We start from the raw sequence: 19,295 nt of genomic DNA, 5'->3' as shown, positions 1-19,295 counted from the left end.
TTAATCTGTTTGGTTATTGGTTAATGGGTTAATCATTAGTTAGTCAGCTAGTCCTGCACATTCCTAGTAAATAGTTATATGTGGTTTGGTAAAGCAGCTAACTGCCAATAAAATAATGTTACTGTGGTCAAACCTTTGTTAAAAGTTGCTTTTACTTTTTCTAATCAGAATCTGCCCACCAAAATGAGTGAAATACATGGACACAGTTGAGTTTTATCCACATCCGCTTAGATGAAAGCTCAGTAAACTGCCTAAATTTACTAAATAGCTCTTTAAGAAATAAACTGCTTTCATTGCATTCTCATTTATGTGTTTAAGTGTACCAACGGTATTGTTATAGCACCTTCAATTTACACCAAAATTCATTACGTTTCTAACAAATAAATAAATAAGTAAATAAAACTCCTGGAACTATAAGTCTGCTTTAATGATCATCTTTCTCTCAGCATCACTGGTTCTACATATTGCATTTGGAGTGACTGCTGGACTGCTTCTGTTTTTAATACCAGTCATTGTTTGCTGCATGAAGACCAGAAAATGTAAAAAAACTGGGAAGGACGACAAACAGTGTAAGTTCTTCTGTGTAAATTACATCATGTTTTTTATTTGAAGGACACAAATCATGTTTTTAATATAGTTAATATACAAATCATTTTAAAAACAGATTTTTATAAATTGTTTTGAAAAACAGCTTGAGAAATAAATTCTCTTCTTGAAACTATTCTACAGATGCCAACACAGCATTTGAGAGGCCCAAGGAGGTCAGTGAGATGGGCAGTGAACATGAATATGAAAATGCTGAAACTGTTTTCCACCAGGACTCGAACCACTCGCAGAGTAACTACATAGATGCTGATGTACAGAGAACAGACATGCACAGCGACCACGAGGATGAACAAGTTTACGCCAACTGTGATTAACCATATGGTAATAAAGTAATTTTAATGATCCAGTATTCACACTGAAGCAGACGGTACGATTGAGCCACCTTTCCTTCATTTCATATTCTTTAACCACTTTATATCGGAATCAGGTTGGGTCTAATTCCATTGGGGAACACTGAGAGCAAGACAGGAATACCCTGTGTAGAAACTTTGAGTCCAATTTTGACACATCTGATTAGACCATAGGTTGGTGGACTTCTTGATGACCTCTAGTTCTCTTCTGGCTTCATTTGGCATAAACACCAGATCATGTTTTCCTGGCTGGAAGCTTCATGCATTGAGAATATAGAATTAAATGCCTATAAATGTGCTAACTTTATTTCCTTTAGATGACCCATAAATTCATCTAAAAATTTAGCTGTGAAAGGCACCGGTACTTACAAAAACTATCAAATGTTCCACAGTGCATTGTGTTTTTAATATTTTACAATAAAATAACAGAAAACATTTATTCATAGAGCACAGTCCATTATTACCAAAGATAAATTACGTTACATTACAGCATTAATGTGTAAACAAGTGTGTAAAACATACATTCCTTTAATAAATAAATAAACAAAATTAAAATAATAATAAACTCACTTTCTCGCCCGAACTGAGCCCTGCGAGGGGCGCTGACGGCTCTGACGCACCCAAACTGTCTACACACCACCTCTGCATCCCTTAAATCCCAGGAACGATCACACACTGTTCCCCACCGGCCTTTGTGCTGAATCTCCACTCGACCACAACAGCTTTCTGTACTGCCAGCCAACCTCACCTCATTACGACCTGATTTTATGGAACAAAACACAATAATCTTCACTGCTTTGCATTTTAAACACTGTCCCTACCATAATGAAATAAAGATTTATCATTAAATCACAGAGAGCAGTTTCCTGACTAAAGTTTCTTGTTTTTATTTTGGTCCTAAATTCTACATTCCAAGTCATTAAGATGTCTTAGTTAATTACTTATGAAATTGATGCACTTAATACCTGAGCATGTGACACCAACATCTGCATTATGGTTACAGCTGGGTGATCCAGATCCATGAGCGCACTTCTTTATATCTTTTTCACTTCCAGTACAGCGAACATCATGCAGGAGAATCGGGTCACTTCCCCGACCGAAGTGGGCTTGATTGTGGGCGCTAACAGCTCTGCCGCATCCGAGCTGTCTACACACCACCTCTGCATTCTTCCCCAGTTATCATCACACACCGTTCCCCACCGACCATCAGGATAGATCTCCACTCTACCAGAGCAGGGTTTACCACCATTAACGAGGTGTAAATTAGAACCTCCTGTAGGACAAGGAGAACCTGATAAACATCTTAGTGATGTGCAGTGACCTCACAAAATAGGTTCAAATAGGCCCCAATCTATTGCAAGGCTTTTTCATTCTTTTAATATTTCACTAGAAATAAATAAAAATAATATTTAAAATTATTATATTTAAAATAAATTATTCAAACCAATAATATTACAAATAATCCCTATTTTTAATATTATTGCAGAAATATTGTGGCCCCATCTAATGTAAATCTATAGTTGAGCCACCGTCCAAATTTCTCTACAAATTTTTATCTTTGTACAAACAACAAAAACTTACTAAAATGTAAAATTTACAAGCTTTACCTGAGCAAACAACCCTGACATCCTCGTTATGTTCACAGTTGTGAGATCCAGATTTAATGTAGGAGCACTCAGTGATGGTCCTTTCAGTTCCAGTACAATTAACGTTACTCAGCCATATTTTGTCTGTTCCTTTTCCGTATCGGGCGTTATAGTGGAAGCTGAACGGTCCTCCACATCCGAGCTGCCTGCACAGCACTTCTGTATCCTTCGTATCCCAGTCATCATCACACACCGTTCCCCACTGGGCTGCAAGATTGATCTCCACTCTACCAGAGCAGGAATCCTTTCCATTCTTTAGTCATACGTTTGAGGCACCTAGGACAAAAATAAATCAAATTTTTATGAAGTGCAGAATGTTTTTAGCCCAGTGTCTGTCTTAAAACCTAGGGAGCTTCTGCATAAATGCATTTTACGTCATCCTAGGTGCTCCTGCAAAGTTATTTTCAAATGTAAGCAATTCTCATTAGTTTTACATATAAAATATGCATGCACTTTTGGCCGTATAGTGTATGTCAGCACATAAAAATGACACCTACCAGCTAACGAGGAGGTGCCAATAACGGCAGCTAGAAAAAGAAACAAAGCACCGGTTAGTCATTTACAAACTTGCATGTTATAGTAGATAAAACAAAATAATAATAAACAATATAAACACAATGTAAAGCTAGTGAAGTATTTATCAAACACTGTGATAAATATGATGACCAGTTTTAGTTTTACACGTTGCTATAACAAGGACAAGTGGAAGGTTTGTTGGTGACACCAGTGTTTGCTTTGTTCTTTTAGTATCTCACTGTTAAAGATGGTCTGGTCATTCTAATGCCAGTCATCTCTCAAATAAAGCATGGCTTATTGGCTTTATCTGCTTCAGGGTCGCAGTGGGTACAATTCACTGAGCAAAACACCCTGGACAGGTCACCCATCACTGGGCACACACACACACACATTCATACCTAGGGGCAATTTAGTATCTCCAATGGACCCAAGTCTTTGGACTGTGAGAACATGCCAACTCCACACAGAAAGGACCCGGACCGCTCCTTCCAGGGAATCACCTTCTTGCTGTGAGGTGACAGTGCTACCCACCGTGCCACCCTCCAGAAAAACAGGTTTCAATAATTAAAATTACATCCACAAAGTGTGCAAGAGTCAAAAGCTCTGAAAATATAATCTGAAATAAGTTTACATTTACATTTGAATGTACATTTACATTTTCGGCATTTAGCAGACAAAGCAGCATTTTATCCAAAGCGACTTAGAGTACTGTAAGCAATTAAGCAATTGAGGGTTAAGGGCCTTGCTCAAGGGTCCAACAGTGGCAACCTGGCAGTGTGAGGCTTAAACCGGTGACCTTTCCATTACTAGTCCAGTACCTTAACCACTAGGCTACAACTGATCTAAGTTAGTCTTGCATGTTCTAACCTGCTATTTCTGTTTATTTTTAGTTTTAAATATTTTCCTAATTTTAAGCTACAGATGAAGCATTTTTAGTCAGAAGGAAAAAGTTCTGATCGGACTAAATCCAAAGAACAAACTGGAACAAAAATCAGATAGAAAGTGAAGTGAGTGCATTTAGGTAAAGTAATAGTACAATTCTATGATTTTGTATGTGTGTCTGGCTTTAAAAAATAAAAATACAAAAAGCCTCTCTGTAAAATCCTGAAAGTCTTTTATAAAAGATTTTAAAACACACCCTATATACATAAACACACCTACAGAAGAAAACCGTGTCAGGTTCTGAGCTCTAAACATTTAGTACATCACTTCATGTTAATAATGTGCCTAAACAACATAGAATAACGACAGAATAAACCTATATCCCTACATTAATATCAGTATCGCCGATTAAAAACAAAGTTTAAATCGAATTTACCCAGAATAGAAACGAGATGAAGTTTTAGCATCGTGCTCGATGAGGCCTCGTTCAGCTCTGTGTTCACTGAGATACAAACCGCTGCTGTTTTTATCTCAGCTGTGCATTTTTTTTTTCGACCTTTAACTGTTTGTGGTTTTACGGCTCGTGTTTTATGAACCGGGTAAAAGATGATCAACTTTTGGTCATTTGTTTTTCATTTTAAAAACCGAAATTGAGAAACTGGAAAATAAACCAGAAATAAACGAACAAAATACTAATAACATGAAACATGACGCCGCTGGATATTGTCCAAATATGGTCAAGTCAGTTTTATACTGGGTGTTCACCTGACCTTCGAGGTTCTTTCGCCTCGTTCTCGGTCAATAAACATCCAAAAAATAAATAAAATCGCACAGACTGACTCTGCAGTAAACAAGTAACAAACAACAATAAAATACATTTCAAAAATTCATGTGGTAATCTTTAGTTAACAATATTTCTTAAACATCACGTTCATCTGCGTTGAAAAACTAAGGGAGCGTCTAAAATTACATCACGCCTAGACTATTGTACAGCACTTTGGTTGGCTCCTGTAGTCTTTAAATGTGCTTTAAAAATAAAGTTGACTAGACTTGACCCCTTACTACAGCTATGAGTATTACAGGATAAAAGCCCTTTGTTTGGCTGGTGGCTAACATGGTAACGACATGGCAGTGTGTGTTGTTCTGGTATGAGTGCAGCAGGTGCAGCGGTGCTCAAAAATCCCAACAACAATGCTGCACCTGATGCACTCATACCAGAACACCACACACTGCCGTGTCATCACCATGTTTGTGTAGGTGCCGTTCTGGGAACGGTCCAGGAGCCAAACATGATCTGGACTCTCTGTGGTCGCCTCTGTGCACTGCCATCGGTCAGCCAGCAGAGGTCGTGATTGCAGCAGTTATGACGGGAGCAGAGCTGAGATTCGAACCCGCTGAAACTCCTTTTTAACTACCTGATGTGAACGAGTGTTAAACGGGTCTGTGGTAACGAGAACAAACGACACGAGCGGATCAGAAACACACAAAACATCAGATTTATTAAAGGAACTTCTCATCATCCAGTTCACATGAGAAACATTCATTGTGCGTTATACCAGTTATAGCAGTACAGATGGGTGTGTGTGAGTGTGTGTGTGCGTGTGAGGTTTGAAACGTGGCGGCTCATTGGCAGTGAACATTTTGGGCAGTATCTAAAGTTCAGTTCTCTCACATCATCATCATCATCGTATCTTTACCAAACACAACCAGGTTGCCGAGTGGCGGCGGAAGCTCAGAGGAACCCGAGTTTCTGTGCAATGGCGTGCATAGTCGAGATGAAACTGAAGAAGTGGGACGAGGTATTGCACACGGGTACAGTAATGACACACTAACACACATACAGTCAGGAGGTGGATTGGTGGGAAGCTCTGTGGTGCAGGATTTGGGAGCGTGAGCAGAACCTCGCCCCGTCCTCCCGTTCCTGGATCAGACTCAGTCTGGTGTTCGGGTATTTTATCTCTCATGCTGTGTCCCAGCTTTATTTATTCCGTGGTCCACACGGTTACAGTGTTTGAGGGTTCCAACTCAAGATTCTGGGCTCCGGTCTCAGCAGAGCCGCCGACCCGACCGGGCGCCCCATAAACACATATGCGATCCCCAGGACTGGCTGAGTCACATGGACTGTAGCGTAGCGTGGCTCTGTTTGGAACCCAACACTGGCAGGTGATAAGAAGTGGTGGCAGATTGGACACTTGTGGTGACCCGGGTCGAGTCGCCCTGATCAGACGGGGGGTCGTGCAGGCAGCAGCAGGTTCACACAGGGGAATCGGAAATGACTAGATCGAAAGCGTGAGGTACTCTTACACACGTGCTCGATTATTTTTCTCCATTATTTTTTTCCAGCACAGTGTCTGTGCCCTGAACGGCTCCATCGTGAGGTTCAATAAAGAGAAGAACTATTTTTTCGGACCCCGTGACCGGCGTGAGCTGCTACTCTACCTCAGAAGAGAGCGGGTTTTGTAGTATTTTCAGTGAATCTTTAATGCTTTACAGTGAACAGCGGTTCTCACAGCGCTGAGCTGGTTTCAGCAGGACGTTCAGATCACTTCTGACCGATGGAAGAACGTTAAAAGTTCGGGACACGCCTCACGCTCGAGCGAAGCCGCCCAGGGCACAACCAAACACCGGAGCACTGGAGCGCAGCGTATTTAAGATTTACTCAGTCCAGGTCGTCAAGGTACCGTCGGAGCTACAGCAGAAGTGATTGTCTTACAGAGGCAGTGAGGTTGTAGGTGGCGCTGAGTGAGGAAGACGAGGCAGTTTTGAGGTTGTGTATCAAAGAGGGTTCATTAGTCTGGGATGTTTCAGTAGTCAGATTCATGCTATTAAAGCTGCGTAATGTAAAAATCAGTGGTGACAAAGTGAGCCAGCAAAACTAATATTTGTTTACATCCTGAATGAACCAATCAGGGATTTCGGCGTTCAGGAATTATCGTAGATTAATAATAAATTCAATCAGATTCTGCGTTTTACTTGGATACCTGCACACAAGCTGGTAAGTAATGCTATTAAATCCTAATTAATCTCATTAGCCAGTATGCTACTGTATACAGATCTAGATATTTAGACTTCACTATGTCGTGGCTCTCTCAATCGTTTGCTCCTGATTCGCTTCTCAGGTGAAAATTATTATTACTTGCAGAGCTTTATGGTCTGATCATGGGCCAGCGGAGGATGTTTTGAGAGAACAGAAAGATTTAACATGTACGGAGGAACACGCTACACCTCTCAGGCTGGAGCTTTGCCCACGAGGTGGAGCCCTGCTCAAGACAGCCGCCGCTGGGACCTGGGCTCAAATCTCAGAGGTGATACCAGCCGACCGGGCCTCTACACTGAAATTTTATTTGTTTGTCTGAACCTTGCGATGGATTTGTCGGCCCACCTAAACCCTGACCGGTGGATACAAATAAAGGTCGATGCGAATAAACATGAAACTTCAGTTCTTTTTGATTTGATAGTCAATCGGCGCAACGGTCCAGCTTAGTGTGGAGCTCTTCTCAGTGTGTCACATGTCGGCTGGAAGTATAAAGATGGTTAAAAAGGTAGTTTGTAGGCCGCAGGGGTAAAATACACTAGCGCACCAGAGCTGGGATCTCGAATACATCGTATCGAATCTCAGCTCTGCCATCGGCTACATGAACAACGTTTGGCTGCTGTTCGGGGATGGGATGAGCCGGACCATAACTCATAACTGGTGCAATTACGACCACTGCTGGCCGGTTGTGCGAGGAATTATGCTGATCAGGGTGTGTCTCTGCGTGCACAAAGCTGATCTGCATATGAACTCGCCTTGTGCGGGTGAAAAGAGGCAGTCGGTACTGCACACGTGTCGGAGGGGGCGTGTGTCGGTTGTGAAGCTTCTCAGTCAGTCAGCAGTGGAGGGCTGTATCAGCAGAGGTGAAGCGTAACGACTAGATTAGGGAGATAATTAGGGGGGGAAATCTGAGAAAAAGAAGAAAAAAGGAAGTTTGTTTTTATTTGCCAGTAAAGATGAAGCCTATGAGAGGTTTCGCTTCTTTATTTTTTGTATTACCACGTGGGCATGAGCGCTGGCACGACCAGCGCAAAGTTCTGATTAAAACCCGGTGTGATTTTCATGCGTGTGGTTTTTAACTGCAGTGTGAAGTGTGAAGTGTGAGCGCTCGCGATGTGAACAGTGTGATTTCCTCTCTTTTTTTTACAGTACAAGCGTCACAACCTTAATTTTTTTATACAGGGAAGACGGGTACAGCGGGCAGAACCGGACTACAGTCAGATCAGAGAAGTGAAACGACGAAACTGTGATTTTTTTTTCTTATTCTGAGTCATCAGATCCATAAACCGTTGAATCATTTCTCATTTACTGTCAACAGAAGATCAAGCGTTCGTATATGAAAATAAAAACGTGTCCCTGACGCGGTCGTAACCGGACGCATCGTGTCTGTTGTCGGCTCTCGGCGGTCCTACAGGATCCTAGACGAGTCCTTGAGGAGAACACTCCTCCGCCACGCCTCGCGCCTCCTTCTCCGGAGAGCGGGTCGCCGCCCTGCCGCCCATCAGGTGCCACGCTGGTTCCACAGAGGAACTCCAGTCCTGTCGTCCCGCATCGCTTCCCCGAGGCCGTGGGGTCCGGAGGCGTGCGTGTGTTTCCTGAGTCGGGGCGAGGGCGCTGTACTTTGCGAGTGTGTGTATGTGTGTGTGTGTGTGTGGGACGTGCTCAGGGCGACTGCGTCGACGGGCTGCTGGGTACAGAGCTGGGCGAGAGGCTCGGGCTGCAGCTTCCCGGAGGGTTGGCGCCGCCGCTGTCCATCCCCTCCGAATTCTCCAGCATTTCTTGGATGAGGGGGGGCATGGCGCCCGGGATCTCCATCTTCAGTGTGATCACCCGCTCGGCACCTGGAACCAAAAAAACGTGCGTGTGTGAGAATTTCGGCGCTGTATCACGTCGCGTTCGCTATCTAGGAGAGCATTTGGCAACCGCTTCTTTTTACCTGCAAGAGGCGGAGTCTCACAGAGAGCAGAACAGCGGTACGGAAAGTCACATGCTAGCTAAGTAGCTCGGCTAACGGTAGCATTTATCGTAGCCTCTTTGTCGTACCTTTAGAGCTGATGCTCCTGAGGTCCGTGATCTTCATCAGCATCTTGGGGAACATGTGAGGTTTATGGGGCCTCCTCCTCCTCACGTAGATCTTCAGCGCCTCCAGCAGCGGCTCCTGCAGCAGGTCCACCTTATCCGACTGCTCCAGGTCCTGACGGTCTGCACACAGAACGATCACGTCTGTAATTTACATCCACTGACCGCGACTCATTAACACCGACGAGCGTCCGAGCGTGCGCAGTACCTCCACACAGCAGACAGATGGCGCTGAGCAGACCGGTCTCGGCGTCGTCCATCTCCAGCGGGAGCAGCTGATTGGCGAAGGCGAACACCAGGTCGGTGAGCGGCCCGAAGCCGGCGTTGTGCATCTGCGTGCGGTTGAGCGTCAGGCCGTCGGAGAACGTCATGGTGTCCTGGTCGGGCGTGTACCGCGTGCAGATCCGCAGAATCTGAAACACACCAGAAACCTTCAACAGTCTAGAGAGGTGGACACGGAGAGGACTGAGCGCTCAGGGTGGGTGTGGGTGGGTGTGAGTGGGTGGGTGGGTATGAGTGGGTGTGGCGCTCACCAGGATGTCCAGGCAGGCGGCTTTGAGCAGCGTGATCTGGTCGGCGATGGTCAGGGTGGTGAAACCGGGCAGCTGCTTGGCGAACTCCACCGTCTTGATGATGCACTTGGTGGAAAGTTCACTGAATTTATCCCACAGATCCACGTCCAGGGAGACTCGCTGTTCCGCGCTGTTACTCTGCACAAAATAAAAAACAGTCCCACAGAAGTATGTGGACACCTGACCGTGAGCTCGCTGGACATCCCACTAAACAAACGGTATTAAACGGGAAACCGTGACCCGGCTGGCGGCGTCTCACTCACCGTGGTGTATTTGCCCAGCTGGCACAGCGATGGAAACGTGTCATGATGAGCTTTCCTCACTCGCTCGATCATCTGCTCGGTGTCGGGACTCAGCACGTAGCTCTCCGGACTCTCCGGCTTCTTCTCCTCCTTCTTCTTCTTGTTCCTGTCGTTCCGCACAGCTGTGAGAAGGAAGAGGGTTCGAGTTAGGAGTCGCTAACAGTGATGTTTACTGGACACGGACGCGTTTACTCCCGGTACAGGCCGATTAATAGAGTTACTGAGACGCTTATATCAGGATTTATCTGGCAGGTGGCGACCCAAAAACCATTATAGAGGTTCCAAACTGGTCCAGTAAAGAAACGTAGTTATCTGACCATGTACAGGTGAGAGCAGGTTTATTTTAAACAAGTATTTACACACACAACTATTTAATCAGCATCCTTTTAACCTCGGCGGTTTATCCGACTATGAGTCTATGATAGTGACTTCAGACCCCTGCTTTTTAAAGTCTGATATCCTCTTTTTCGGGTTTTGATTTCTCCTTTTTTTAGGGTCTAATGACCCCCTTTTTGGGGTCTGATACCCTCCTGTTTGGGGGTCTAATGCCCCCCTGTTTGGGGTTTGATGTTCTCCTTTTTAAAATCTGACGCCCTTCTTTTTGGGGTCTGACGCCTTTTATCTGAGGTCTGATGCGCCCCTTTTAGGGTCTGATGTCCTCCTTTTTTGGGGTCTGATTCCCTCCCTTTTGGGGTCTGATGTGATGTCCTCCTTTTTTGGGGTATGATGTCCTTTTTGGGGTCCGATGCCCTCCTCTTTTAAAGTCTGTTATCCTCCTTTTTGGGGGTCTGATGTCCTCCTTTTCTAAGGTGTAATTCCCTTATTTTTGGGGTCTGATGCCCCCATTTTGAGGTCTGATGTTCTCCTTTTAGGGTCTAATGCCCCTCTTTTTTAGGTTATGGAAGTGGCCAGTCTAAATGTAATAATTTGGAAGAATGTCCACATACTTTTGGCCACAATTTTTGGTTAAAATATTTTTTATAAATTAAAACGAGGTCTTATTTTAATTGAACATTAAATTATCCAGAATATTAAGCAGTTGCCATTTTTGTCCTCTAGGTGGCAGAAGCGAGTTTTCATTATGAAGCAGCGGACAGGACGCCAAACATTCGTGAGGCCTCGGCAGAACCGCTGGGGATTCGAACCCTGGATCCTAGAGGTGCAGGGGGACAGCGAGCACCTTTTTGTGACCTGATCGTTTACAGTGTCACATCCTAAACCCAACAGCCTTCAGGGTTAATGGTGGCTCATACCAGCGATCATTAACGTCTTTATAACCCAGTTAATCCAGTTCACCCTCCAGTAACGGGGAATATTCGCCCGGTCGCCCCATCACGATAACGTTCCATCCAATTACAGCACACACGTGTTCGGCCTCCCCGCCTCCTCCATTACTGCCTCTCGCTGGCGTTTATCCGCCGCTATCTCGCGTGTACAGGGTAAGAAATGCCCCCGGCCTCCACGCCTCAGCTCCCCGGGACATATCCATCTCCCCACCGTGACACAGTGCCAGCGTGAGCTCGGGAAAACCATCTAACGGAACCATTAAAGAACTATTAGTGCAGGGAAAGTCATTTTTTACCACACACACACACACACACACTCTCACACACACACTCTCACACACGCACTCTCACACACACACTCTCACACACACACTCTCACACACACACTCTCACACACACACTGTCGATGATGCAAAACCCATCCTGAGATCCACTGAGCTTCTCCAGTGCAGTTCATAAACACCCAGAACCCTGATACTTCATCTGAAGCCGGGATAAAGAGAACGAGGAGGGGCAACTACCAGAGTCACAACCGAAACAGGTCTGACAATTCTGGTACTGGTTCTGGTTCTTCTGGTACTTGTTCTGGTACTTCTGGTGCTGGTACTTGTTCTGGTACTTGTTCTGGTACTTGTTCTGGTACTTGTTCTGGTACTTCTGGTCTGGTACTAGTACTGTTTCTGGTTCTTGTACTTCTTCTGATACTAGTACTAGTTCTGGTTCTTGTACTTCTTCTGATACTAGTACTGGTTCTGTACTTCTGGTACTGGTTCTGGTACTGGTTCTGGCACTAGTACTTATTCTGGTACTGGTTCTGGTACTGGTTCTTGGGGTGGGGCTTGGCACAGTTTTTCCGCCGGATGCCCTTCCAGACTCGACCCTCCTTATTTTGGGCTCGGGACCAGCACTGAGAGCGCACCGACATGTCTGTGTAGACGCCCGACCGGCTGACAGCACGGTTAACATTCGGACCCCGGATCTCAGTCACAACACCATCACACAGTCCGGCGGGTCTTAGACGCAAACACCAAACACACACTCACATTCTTTGGACATGCCCACTTCCAGGCACTTCTGCAGGCGGCAGTACTGGCAGCGGTTGCGCGTCACCTTGTTGATGATGCAGCTCTTCTCGTGGTGGCAGGTGTAGATCATGTTCTTCTGGATGCTCCGTCTGAAGAAGCCCTGAGGAGCACATCAAAGGAAACGACGTCCGAGTTATTAGTGGAACAGGAAAGGACCTTCCCTAAACTGTTACTGCAATTCTGAAACATAACTTCTGTACAACCAAAAGTATGTGGACACCTGAGCAAGAGCTTGTTGGGCATCGCTTTTAAAAACTGTAAACATTTAATGGTTAAGATGTTTGATTAGTAATACAGGGTCTCTGGTTCAAGCCCCGCCACTGTCATTGTCCTGTCGGGCCCCTAAGTAAGGCCCTCGGACCTCAACGTCTTATCAATTACACTGCTTGATGATTTACAGGATTAAATAAAATGAAGAGGTTTATAAACACGTACGCAGCGCTACATTAGGAACAATCCCATGTCGTTAAACCATTTTAAACCAAGCGCCAGTGTCGTTGACACTGTCGGGGCCCCTGAGCAAGGCCCTCAGACCTCAATTTCCTTTCAATTACACTGCTTGATGATTTATAGGATTAAATAAAACTTAAAAGATCATAAACATGTACGCAGCGCTGCATTAGGAACAATCCCATGCCGTTAAAACAATTTAAACCAAGGGTCAGCGTCGTCGCCACTGTCGGGCCCCTAAGCAAGGCCCTCGGACCTCAATTTCTTTCCAATTACACTGCTAAATGATTTATAGGATTAAATAAAACTTAAATGATTTACAAACACATAAACAGCGCTAAATTAGAAAGACTTCCACGTCGTTAATCCATTTCAAACCAAAGGCCGCAGTCGTCGCCACCGATTTTATCTGCACTGCTGATCGTGTCCGCTAGGGGGCGCCCGGTCGACCGGTAGCACAGCTGAGATTCAAACTCGGAGGGTCCAGAATTCCAGCCCCCGTGTCCACGTTATTAAGAAACGGGAAACAGCAGGTAAACGTTCTATCAAAGCTTCTTTTATTCCCGGTGTTTCTGATGCTCTGATGAGCTCACGAGAAATTTCACACCGGGACAGGATCCGAAACGCTCGCCAGATCCTCCTCTCGCCCGCGCCCCTCCCCGAGTGTTTGGTCTGAAGTCTGCAGGTACGAGCTGAGGACGGTCCCGAGGTGTGAGGAACGCTCTGGCTGCAGATCTGAGGGGGGCGAGCGTTCGCACGGCGGTGTGGAGACGGCGAGCTGAGGATGGCGGCGGTGTGCGTTACGCAGGAAACGCCGATATAATACGGGCGTGTCATACTGGGGCGTTCATTCCTCTTATTTATCTTCTTATGAAAGAAAACACACCATGTAGGGCAGCTGTAGCCCAGTGGTTAAGGTACTGGACTAGCAATCATAAGGACGCTGGTTCAAGGCCCACCACGGCAAGGTTGCCACTGTTGGGCCCTTTAGCAAGGCCCTCAACCCTCAATTGCTTAGACTTATAATTGTAAACGGTCACAAAAGTGGCTTTGTATATGTATAATGTAAATGTATGGTTTCGAATTGGACATTGGGTTGCCAGGTGTTGAGTTTTTCTTCCTTACATCTCCTTAATTCATTGTTTGTTTACGACCACATCAAAGGTAGGAAACACCCCGAACAGGTTGCCAGTCCATCACAAAACACACACACACACTTGGGACGATTTTGTATCTCCAATTAACCTGACTGCACGAGGAAACCGGAGCGTCCAGAGGAAACCCACACAGAAAGAACCCTGGGGAATCGAACCCATTACCTTCTTGCTGTGAGGCGACAGAGCTACCCACGAGCCACCGTGCCGCCCTACTGACCAAATCAGCCCCTTTATCGAACCCCTTTAAAATAACGGCGCCCTGGTTTAGCGGTACAGGAGGAACCGCGCAGGATCTAGGAACATCTTCAGGATGAAGCTCTAGGAAGATCTAGAAGGAGCGGAGTGTGTGTGTGTGTGTGTGTGTGATGGGGGGGTATGAAAATGTAATCAGCTCGTGTTTGTTGTTTGGACGAGCGAGCGAGCGTGTTAGCGCAGCGTTCCAGCCCCCCACGGTTCCCGGTTAGCCGTGCGCTAACCTCTGCTCTGACGCTCCCGTCTGATCTGTACGCTACGCGCTCCCGACGCCGCGGCTCTTTAATTATTCAAACGAATCGAGACAGGGGCCCGGGGTTCGACTCCGCGGCGGTTCGGGGTCCCTGCTGTGAGCCGGGCATGTGTATCTGTACCGGGCGTGTCCTGATATGACCGTGATCAAAGAAAGAGTCTTTCACATGGCGGGTCAGGTACCGGACAGCTAGCATCTCCAGATACGGGCGTGTAAAGAAAACACTCCGTCTTTGACATATCCAGCGCCCACATGAATGATCCAGGACCACAGGTGCGTCATTATCAGACATCCAGGACAAAACTGACCCATGCAGCGAGTGCAGTAGGTAGGTTGGACCCGCGCTGACCAGGATGAAGCAGCGATTATAAATAAATAAATAATAAATGCACTATTTACCTAATGCTGGATGAATTGTTTGCTTTGGCGCCCCCTGGCAGGAGCAGCTGCAATTACACCTCATATTATAAATATACCATACAGCAGACTAAACGAAGCTAGCTCAGTCGCGGATCCTGAGGGGTGCCAGCAGGGGGCGAACAAAGCCCTAAATTCAAAGCCCCGCCCAATCCAGGCATAAAAAAAGGACGCCGTACCTTGCATCCCTCGCAGGCGCTGACTCCGTAGTGATACCCCGACGACTTGTCCTGACAGACGAAGCAGGGCTTGTAGACCCGCGGTGGAGGGGGCGGGGTCGGGGGACTGGGTACGATGTCCTCCGAACTGGAGCTCTGAGTGTCCACCGCTGTAGAGAGACAGAGAGAGAGAGAGTTACGCCCGGGGGGGTACACCACGCCCTTCACGAACCTTACCGAATCTCGGCACCAAATAAAGCTTTGATCTCACGGACACGCCCACTCCAAGCCTGTTTTATTATTAGACTCGAAGACACGCCCATATTTATTTATTATACATTTTTGGAGCATGGGGGGGGGGCGCTACGTGGCTGAGAGTACGTGGTCGCATTCTAAAAACCACGCCCCAATTTGCAGCCACAACAGCCTCCACTCGTCTGCTAAGGCTTCTCACACTCGAGAAAAAATAAAGACAGGTCGGTCGGTCGGTCGGGCGTTCCGATTCATTCCAGCGGAGTCGAGGTCACCGCGGCTCCTCCACACTAAAACCAGTCATGCTTTTACGACGGGCGCGGTTGCCAAATATTAGCTTATTGCACATTACCAGAGAAATGCTGCAACCTGGTAAATGAGTGTGTACAAACTCGCATCGTTTCCTTTTTACGATGATCCGTCACAATCGCCAGCATGTCAGTGTGAGAGGGGTGTAAAGGTGTTTTTTTTCCTCTCTCCACACACACACACACACACACTCGCAGCAGGAGCGGAGTGTGTGATAAATAGGCCACGAGTCGAGCTCGGCGAGCCACGTATCGAGTTTTTCTACTGAAAGAAAGACAGCTGTGTTAACACGGCTGACAGCTCAGGTGGGCCGACAGAAGAAAGACCGCCTGTGTGTGTGTGTGTGTGTGAGAGATAGCGTGTGTGTGTGTGTGTGTGTGTGAGATAGCGTGTGTGTGTGTGTGTGTGTGTGTGTGTGTGTGTGTGTGTGTGTGTGAGATAGCGTGTGTGTGTGAAAAAAATAGGGCAGCGCATAACAGCAAAGCGCTGGCGTGATATACCTGGCACGGTTCTCCACCGGCGGGAGAGTACATCCTGATACTGCTATCACACACACACACACACACACACACACACACACACACACACACACACACACACACACACACACACACACACACACACACACACACACACACACACACACACACAGATCAAAGGCAGGCTGGTGTGTTATATAAAGTGAACTCAGTAACACCGGTCATAAAACTATAAAACGAATCTAAACACCCCACATGACCCTGAATAAGGTGCCGATTTCCCCACAATCCGCCCCTCAGAACCCCCGAGTCGCCCCCCGGTCGAACTCCTGTTACCGCGAAGTGAGAACATCAAGGAGCGACAACAGCTCAGCCACAAAGCCGGACGAGCTCAGAGATCAGGAGCGTGGAAGCGACATCAGCACACAAAGTGTTAACCTAAACCAGTGGTGTAAAGCACAACACCCTTGGACCTACACCAGGTGCAGTTTAGACAGAGAAAAGTTGTAGCCTAGAGGTTGAGGTACTGGACTAGCAATCAAAAGGTCGCTGGTTCAAACCCCACCACTGCCAGGTTGTCACTGTTGGGCCCTTGAGCAAGGCTCTTAACCCTCAATTGATTAGACAGTAAACTGTCACAGTACTGTAAGTTGCTTTGGATAAAAGTGCCTGCTAAAATGTAAATGAAATGTAAAAAGCCTCGATTGGTGTTCCGATTCATCCCAGAGCTGTTCAGCTTTTCTTCACGGCTTTATAGAGCTTGGAACAGGAAAGGTCCTTCCCTAAACTGTTGCTGCAAACTTGAAAGCACATTATTTACTTCATATGATTGATTTATTACACCTGTGAGCGATGGTCGTGTCTGAAACACATAAAAACTTTTATTAGAAGGGGCGTCCCAATACTTTTGTCCATACAGCGCTAGTCTCTGCGACTCTGCAGCCAGACGGGACTCAGACGTAACCGGGCCGGCGCTGCACGTCTCCTGAAATAAACCCAGCCGGGAACAGCCGGCGTTTTGGTCTGAGCAGACAGAAATACCCCGGAGGACCCACGCGCCTCTCCAGCGCCACAACCACAAAGCAGCGGTTCTGTAATCAAGGTGGTTTTACGAGCCGCAGAATAAAGACTCTGGTCCTGTAAAAACAAACGGGCGTGGCCCGGCACGTGGGGGACAGAGTTAGCTTCCCGGAGCGGCCGCTGATGGGTCTTATATCCCTCTGCAGGAGAAACAGGTCAGGCTGAAGAGGGCCGGGCCGCCGTGATTACACCGAGGTACGTAACGAGATTAGCGCTCCGCTGAGCTAACAGGTTCAGATGAGCTAACAGTGGAGGCCTTGTAGCGGATCAAGGTCGCCGTCGCTTTTCTTTATTAGCGTAACGTCTTCAGAACTAAATATAGTAATAATAAAATATAATAATAATAATTAATTATTATAACAATAATAAAATATAATAATAACTAAACATAATAATAATAATAATAATAATAATAATAATAAATGAATATAGTAATAATAATAATTAAATATAATAATAATTATTATATATAATAATAATTAAACATAATAATAATAATAATAATTAAATATAGTAATATTAATAATTAAAAATAATAATAGTAATTATTTTTATAATAATAATTAAATATAATAATAATAATTAAATATAAAAGTAATAATAAAAAATAATAATACTTAAACATAATAATAATAATAATTAAATATAATAATAATTAAACATAATAATAATAATAATTAAATAAAAGAGTAATAATAAAAAATAATAATACTTAAACATAATAATAATAATTAAATATAATAATAATTAAACATAATAATTAAATATTGTAATAATAATAATTAAATATAATAGTAATAATAAAAAATTATAATACTTAAACACAATAATAATAATTAAATATAATAATAATTGACTATAATAATAATAAAAAATAATAGTAATAATTAATAATAATAATAATAATCAATAATAATACTAATAACAATTAATAATAATAATAATAATTAATAATAATAATCAATAATAATAATAATAACAATCATAATAATAATAACTATAATAAGAATTAAACAAATTTTAACAGGCACATAAACACGAACTGAACTTGTACACGAACGCCACGATTCGCAGCCGGAAGAGAGCAGATCTGAACCAAAAATAAAAAGAAGAACCGAGATTAATAATCAAAACTGCAGAAGTTTCAGTCAGGAGAAAAATCTTTGTGTAAAATCACGTCGTGAGTCATGAAGCAGCACGTGGAGAACAATCGCTGCATTATAGATGAGTGAGGAGGGATGAAAGGAGCGCGCCCCGCGCCCCACGCCCCGCGCCCCACGCTAAACTGGTCCTGACCTACAATCTGCTGCACCAGCGCCTGACGGGATCTGAGGATCCGTCCACTAAACCTCCAAAATCTCACCGTCACCTTTACACGCAGGAGCGGAGCTAAACCTGAGCCACCCCGGCGTGTCTCCTCAGCTGGAACAGCAGCCGCTCCTCTGCTTCTGAGAAGCTTCTCACGTGGAGAACTTGGAGTACGTCTGTGGGAATTTGTGTCCACTCAGTAGTATAACATTCACATTTACTGCATTTAGCGGACGCTTTTATCCGACGCGGCTTACAGTACTGTGACGGTATACTGTCTAAGCAATTGAGGGTTAAGGGCCTTGCTCAAGGGCCCGACAGTGGCAACCTGGCAGTGGTGGGGCTTGAACCGGCGACCTTTTGATTACTAGTCCAGTACCTTAACCACTAGGCTACACCTGCCCTAGTATAAAACATGACAGCATTTGTACGGCCACTGGAGCACAGTTCACAGTCATGCTGGATCAGGAAGGGCCTTCCCTAAACTGTTGCTGCAAAGTCAGAATCATGTGATTTCCTTTATATGACTGATGTATTACACCTGTTAGCAACATGTGAATTCAGTAATTAGACCGGGCGTCCCGATACTTTTGTCCACATAGTGCAGACTGGAAGGAAACTGGACGCTTACTGGACTTCAGTTAGCCAGTAAACAACAAGCCGCCGATCTCCTGGCAGCAGGTTTTCAGGTCTTCGTCTTAGGGCAGTTGTAGCCTAGTGGTTAAGAAACTGGACAAGCAATCAAAAGGTCACTGGTTCAAGTCCCACCACTCCCAGGTTGGCACTGTTGGGCCCTTCAGTAAGGCCCTTAACCCTCACTTG

At 45.2% G+C, this 19,295-nt stretch overlaps 1 protein-coding gene across 2 annotated transcripts in view; it reads right to left on the bottom strand.

Annotated features, from left to right (window-relative positions):
- Positions 1–5,480: 5,480 nt before the first annotated feature.
- rarab (retinoic acid receptor, alpha b) overlaps positions 5,481–19,295 on the bottom strand; it is a 56,916-nt gene continuing 43,101 nt past the window's right edge. For both annotated transcript variants that reach the window (XM_062984956.1, XM_062984957.1), the window contains 7 exons: positions 15,067–15,215; positions 12,317–12,458; positions 9,949–10,109; positions 9,647–9,823; positions 9,322–9,526; positions 9,078–9,236; positions 5,481–8,875 (listed from right to left, as the gene is read on the bottom strand). In XM_062984956.1, coding sequence (XP_062841026.1) covers positions 8,697–8,875; positions 9,078–9,236; positions 9,322–9,526; positions 9,647–9,823; positions 9,949–10,109; positions 12,317–12,458; positions 15,067–15,215 — 1,172 coding nt within the window. In that variant the 3' untranslated portion in view covers positions 5,481–8,696. The remainder of the gene's footprint in view (positions 8,876–9,077; positions 9,237–9,321; positions 9,527–9,646; positions 9,824–9,948; positions 10,110–12,316; positions 12,459–15,066; positions 15,216–19,295) is intronic.

The sequence above is a fragment of the Trichomycterus rosablanca genome, chromosome 22 (genome assembly GCF_030014385.1).
Source record: "Trichomycterus rosablanca isolate fTriRos1 chromosome 22, fTriRos1.hap1, whole genome shotgun sequence".
NCBI classification, from domain to species: Eukaryota; Metazoa; Chordata; class Actinopteri; order Siluriformes; family Trichomycteridae; genus Trichomycterus; species Trichomycterus rosablanca.
This window is presented reverse-complemented; position numbering and strand designations above follow the sequence as displayed.